General features: G+C 40.2%; 1 protein-coding gene across 1 annotated transcript in view; it reads right to left on the reverse strand.

The window, feature by feature from the left end:
- LOC123961920 (PDZ domain-containing RING finger protein 4-like) overlaps nt 1-3,776 on the reverse strand; it is a 119,940-nt gene extending 116,164 nt beyond the window's left edge. Inside the window, exons 1-2 of the mRNA XM_046037725.1 lie at nt 3,012-3,776; nt 2,759-2,854 (exon numbers count right to left, since the gene is read on the reverse strand). Of these exons, the coding sequence (XP_045893681.1) occupies nt 2,759-2,854; nt 3,012-3,422 (507 nt within the window). The 5' untranslated portion in view covers nt 3,423-3,776. The remainder of the gene's footprint in view (nt 1-2,758; nt 2,855-3,011) is intronic.
- Between the last annotated feature and the right edge of the window lie 2,928 nt (nt 3,777-6,704).

Here is a 6,704-nt window from a genome sequence, read left to right on the forward strand (position 1 = left end):
CTACAGCACCCATCAGTATCATTGACAAGAAAGAACAACTGGCATCTGTGGAAATGGAACAGCTTCAACATCAGACTCAAAGGCTTCTTTGTTTGTTTTAAACAACAATGTCATTGTCCACAAACTACTGGGACAATATTCTCAAAAAGTGTTAAACCATTAGGCAAGGTGTCAATTAATTAAGCCGACCTACGCGGCAATTCACACTTCACTAAACCGGTCCCCTGAACAGTGCTTGTCCAATTATAGCTTAGCAACTGTAACTTGCTTGTCAAGCTTTGGATTTCTACACACACTGAAGTGGTCATCATAAGGCTGCAGTGAAACCAATACACCGCAATTAAAGAGTTTGGAGGGTGATGTATTTCAGACAGAGTTTATCAGAGTTTACGGTAACGGTCGCAGCCCTGGCCTGCTGTTTATTCAGCAAGCCCAGCCAAACTCATTTGCAGAGTTAGCGTTACATTTGCATTTTACATCCGCAAAGCCTAAAAGTGAAACATTCTATTTTGGAAAAAAATTAAGTACACCAATTGCTTGTTGTTGTTTTTTTATTATAGTAAGCTTTCAAAACAGAGTTATGTTACAAAATGGTGAACTGAAATAGGAGGGCTAATTAGCCAGACTGTAATACAAGAACAATGCCACATCTCTATTTCCACATCTTCTTCTTCATAGTTTATGAGGCTGCTGACTTTTTGCCCGGGACATGTAACTTTATCCTCAGTCTTTCTGCATTATAACATGTATGTAGCCATTTAAAACGATTTAAGTTTTTAGGTAAATGTTTCTTGACTAGCTAGCAAGCTAGAGCTGAAATCTGATAGTGTTAGCTGTGATTTTAGCTGTCAAAATGGATTGTCACCGGCTAGTAATGTGAAGCCTGCTTTTGTCTGACTGTGTCTACAATTGTCTTTAAAAATTACATTTCCATTCTAGCATGTGTGCCTTGCTAGAAAGGAAAACCTAACAGGCGTAGCAGTAAATAAAGGGGCTTAGCAAAGGGTCAATTAGGCTTGCTTTCCAACCACACAAAGGGACCCTTAATGTGACGATCCATAAATGCTACTGGGATGTTTACTAGTAATCCAACTCTATTGTCCATGCGGACAGAAATCCCATGACTTTTCTAACAAAGTGGATTTCCACTAAACTGTAAAACTTTGTTTGATGAACTGCAAGCCAGCTCTGTCAAATATTGGAAAATCCATTTGGAAAACACACAGTGAGAAAACTATTAAAGACGCATTAGTGTAGAGTTTTTAGAAGTGGAAAAAAAAAAAGAGCTGAAAATAGATGCAGCACTGCTGCCCAGCACTGGCAGAGGAGAGTGAACAGTTTTCCACATTAATCAAAAGTGAGTCTGTTGCATTCACAGCATGCTATAGGCAATTAGAGAGATACTTTATGTGACCATTACCACCATTAAACCCACCCAGCCTCAGCAGCAGCCCAAACACAATACAGTGTCTCTGGCTTGAGGGTTAGTAAACCTGTAGACCATGCGAGAGTCCAAAAACAAGGGCTATTCTTAGATTTGGCAGCTACATGGTGAGGTTCATTAAATTATTCACTGCCACAACAACAACTCAGGAGCAGTTAGAAACCGTGTCCATATAGTTTATCCCATTATGCCCACATTATGCAAAAGTACAGAAGCAAACGGGCAATAATTAACATTTAATCCAAGCTGTTAACACCAAAACTGAGAGTATTTTGTTCTCTGGTATTTTTATTTTCAAGCATGGCTACAGCAATCTTGCACAAAATGTCCATAAAGGGCTCATGGCATTGCAAAGAGCACCTCTAGAAGATGCCCACTCATGCTGTTAGTATAAAAACACTATATTTCCATAATTTAATATAGAGTGCAACATCAATGAAAATGTCATCTGATTTTTAGACATTTTTTATGCGGCAGTAGGCTTTCAAATTTCCTTTTTTTCTTTGCAATGCTTGACTCTGTTATGATGCAGTGATTCTAGGTGAAATATGATAAGGCATTCTGACCCCAAACTTTACCAAAAGGTAGGACACTATCCAGACATTAGGTCAGCTGAGACCCAAAGATGAGGACAAAGACCACATTTCTCAAGCCACACAAGATGGACAAAACAAGTTGAAATCGTAGGACAAGAACAGATTCCTCCATAGAAGTCAAAAGCTGTGATAAAACTCTAATCATGGCACTGAGGTGATCTCGTACTGCTGGCAAATACATGACTACAACTATATATTGGCTAATATCACATTTGGCTTGGTATTTATAAAACAAATTCCTTTGCCAATAAACACACACTTTCACTGTGAGTAAAAGAGACCTCGCCACACAAACAACAGGGAGTAAGGAGAATTACCCTCTATATAAAGTGTCTTCACTCAGAGATTGCTACTACTCCATAGCATTCACTGTGATCCCAAAGTCAACATTTACACAAAGAATAGTCTGGCAGCAGGGTTAAGCCTGAGCTGAGGCAGCAGGTGAAACACAGTGGGATGCAGCAAAACCCTGAGAGGCTGCAGTGCTTTTAAAACACTCACCCAAATCCTAGTATCAACAGCTTTGGGAACTGTCTTAGTGGGAACTAACAGTGATACTGACAGAAAAGAAAATCACAACGCATGTGCACTGCTGCCTCTGGGCGATTTTGGGTAAGAACACCCAAGCTTATGGTCTAAAACGTTTATGAATAAGCCGAAAATGTCAGTTTTAGACACAGATACGTAAAGCTGTGAGCAGTGACTGTGCTTCTCCTACCTCAGGTCCTTCCAGCAGCTCCTGTGGCAGCCCCTCGGCACATGTTGCTTTTTCCGATATCTGGCTCTGCATGTCGGCAGTTGTCCTCAAATCACTCTAATTCAACCAACAAACACCAAAGTGTGTGAAATTTATCAGTTTTGTTTTGCCTTATATGACATCTTGACTCAAAGTGACATCATAAGCCACACTCTTCCATGCTCATTGCAGCTGTTGCACCACATGCACACATCAAATAAATCACCCCTCTCACCTTATAGTACCCAGTGACCTGCTCTGCAATGCTGTGGATGTGCAGCATGTATTGGTGCAGTCTCCGTTGGTACTTGAGGGCATCAAGCTGGGCCTCGTTCTGCAGAGTTGACACCTGGGCTAACAGGCGTTGCTCCCTTCTGTTCCACCTGAGCCTCGCCATCCGGGTTTCATGCTCCAGAGTTGCGCTTCTTTCCTCCAGTGCATCGGTGACCGTGCGGAGCGCGTCCAGGCAACAGTGCTCCCCTTTACTGACGTCCTCACGAGACAGCAGAAGCCCGCATCCTCTCTGGCAAACCCCTGCACCGCAGTGATCCGTCTCCGGCTTTGTTTGCGACTCCATCTCGCTTGGGTTTGACACTTGGCAGATTGGATCCTTTTCTCCGCACGGAGTTGGGCAATCAGCGCGCATAGTTTGCAACTTTTCCTGTGCAGCACTATGAGTTAAGGCAAAGTTATTTTACAAGTCTGAACACAAAAAGTTTGACGGTCTGCGCAGCTCACCCTGAGCTGAGGGGCTGCGCCACTTCTCGCACGACCTGAAATGAGACGTTGTTCCGTGGAGTGAAATCTGTCCGAGCAGAAAACTTCAGCCCGCTGACTCTCTTTTGCTCTGTCTGGTCGGGTTCATTTTGTTTTTCCTGCTGTTCACATGACTGACATAATGTATTAGACTTCAAATAAATGATGTATCTTTCTTTATAATCCAGTAGCTTTTCAGTGCAGGTTAATTTACTTTTGTGCAGCTGTGATAGGTGCTGTGAACTTGAGGCGTTATAAATCCTCACCAGCAGAGGCCGCCCATTGTTTTACATACTTTTAAATGCCAACAGACCCCTCAAATTGAGATGGAAATGACTCAATTCAAGAGTTTTAACAGTCCACATCGTAATTGGCATTGTCATTGGGGTTTCATTGTTCCTCCTCTTAGCTATGAAATGAATTTAGTCTACCTCTGGTACAGGTTCTGCAGTGATGACATGTCAGTGAAACTTGTCTCAAGGGGCTGATGGTCATTCAGTGGCTACACCCTGGCTTGAAACACAATATCTGCAGGGAGACCTTCACTTATAAAGCTTTCCTGCATGCGTCCGGGCCAGTTTTACTGCCTGACACAGCATGACATATTGCAGGCATCTCACGTTTCAGGTCTCCCAGTGAAGCAGTCTGGTTCTAGTCTGCTGTGCACCACTTTAAACTATGTTTTGTGTTGTCTGAGCTGTCAAAGAACAGCTGTAGATTTACAAAGACAATAGCACAATCTGTCCTGGGATGGTACCCCCCCCCCCCCCCACACACACACACACACACACTCTAAATGAAATAGCAGCTCTTGTATTATTTTATAATGTGATATTAAATTAAATCTTTTTCAATAAATTGTCAGCAAATACCAATATTTCCAGAGCTGAATGAGTTTAAAGTCTGGTGGTGATCTAGAAGAGCAGTCAGACTGAACCGAGCAGCAGCCTGGGTAACTCATTGTGAGTGTGTTTTGGGGAAAGTGTTACACAGCCACCTGGGATATTGCACAGGCCATGTGCTTGGACTGATAAGCCACTGAAAAAAAAAAGTTATCTCTCTCTTTTGTTCTCTCTGTGAGCTGATTTCCATTAACCATTAAGAGTCTCAATTGAAACGGAGAGATGAAACTTTAGCTCAATAACAATCTAAAAATCTGATTCATTTTGTCAGACCTCATCCATGAAGAGAAGTGATATCAATCAACTTTTCATCTGCTGGATACCTGATAGGAGACTCCAACAGCTGTTTCTGCTTGAAAAACTAGACATTGACAAAGGTGGCCTTATCTGCAATGGAGGACAGATTGAAACGCCATGTCTGATATTTTTCGTACTGGAAAAGAATAGCTTTCTCCTGCAGACAGACATGGTTGGGGAGAGCGGGGCTGCACATAAACTGAGAACTTTTGCAAATGCTTGAGTTGATAATGGAAGGTACTTATAAATCATAAATGATGCTCTAGTTTCTCTTAGTTCGTATGTGAGAGCTGAGATACTGGTATGAATATTTTACACATAACTAGTCTAAAGTTACATTTCTGTATAGATCCTTGAATCCCAAGTCAGTAATAACTAAAGACACAAGTGGTAACTTTTTTTTTTTCCAACAAAGCTTCATTTTTGTTGAATTTGTATTTAAATCCACCTCACGTCTGCCAGCACATCTAAGAGCAGAGTGAAAAGCACCTGAGAGCCTCGGTTGTCCGACCCCAGTGAAGGATGTGTCTGAATTTGAGAGCGCTTCTTACAACTTTTGACACATTTGCTTTGTGTGTGTGTTTTTAAACAGAAACGCTGGACATGCTGAACTGGAAATATTCCACTGGGTTGTCTGCATTGCTTTGGATGGACTTCCAATCTTGTAATAACATTGGTATTTCAGACTGGCAATCCACCCAGACTCAATGATTCATTCACCAGTGACCTCAGGCTGACTTACTGTGAACCGAAACTTTTAACTGGGACTTTTTCTTGACATTTTGAGTCATTTGTTCTTATTTCTCTTTACATGGGAGATGCAGCTACAGCTTTGAATCTGTGGTTCCATAAAAATCTTTTTTAGTGCAATTAATATGGTAAAGATGATGTGTTGTGCTATGTGTAAGTTCTCAAATCCCCCAGAAAAAATAAGAAAATTTAACATCTACAATGTCCATGACATCTGGGCAAACTCCATCTGCTGATCATGTGATATGACTGAAAGCTCCAGAACAGCTACTTAATGGACCTTGTGGTGTGAGTGTTTTTCCATTTATAAAGTTGTTCTACAGAGGCTTATCATAGCAAAGGTAAAACTTAGGTTGAATTTATTATACATTAGACATTATAGTAATAAAAACAATTTTATGTTCAAACTTTCAGAACTATTCCTTTTTATATTTGTTTCCCACTGTTTTAGCCATTAATATCTCCTCTCACTTTGAGAGTCGGAGTCATATTTGAGACATCTTACACTTTTACCTCTGAACAGTGACTGAAACTCCATTTTAGTCTTGGACTCTGGATGTACATTTACTTACATATTAATATTCTTATTGTACAAATATTGAACTTTTTACTCCATTACATTTATCTGACAGCTTAAGTTACTGGTTATTTTGCAGTCATATTTTACATATAAAATAAGCGTAGAAAATATTATAGATTTCAAAGAACAAACTTCCCAACAATTTTTAAGAAAGTAGCTCAACTACTTACAACATTAAAGTACCATGTACCACTTTCTAATAATACTTTATAATGCGTTTGCAACTTGTAATGATTTATTAAGACTTAAGACTTCATAGATTAGTCATTTGGCTTGCCTTGTAAAAAAATCTATTTGGCTGGTATATCTTCCTTTGTAAGGAGCCATTCTGCATAACGAGTACTTCTAATTATTATACTAAACCACATTTTGCTGATGATTATGTAGATTTATAATGTAATAGAGTATTTAAACATTGTTGTATTGATGCTTTTACTTAAGTAAAGAATCTGAGTTCTTCTTCCACCATAGACTGTGAACCTGACGCACACCAGAACTCAGCTTAAAGTGCCCTTAGACTAACACAGTCAGTTTGTGTTCTGCACTCCCACTTAGGTTTACAGTAAACTCGCATTGTTGAGTACTCTCTCAGAGGTCAGAAAAAGTCACAGCAAAACAAAAAAGAAAAACACCAGAGCACTTC

This window comes from Micropterus dolomieu, linkage group LG22 (genome assembly GCF_021292245.1).
Source record: "Micropterus dolomieu isolate WLL.071019.BEF.003 ecotype Adirondacks linkage group LG22, ASM2129224v1, whole genome shotgun sequence".
NCBI lineage: Eukaryota > Metazoa > Chordata > Actinopteri > Centrarchiformes > Centrarchidae > Micropterus > Micropterus dolomieu.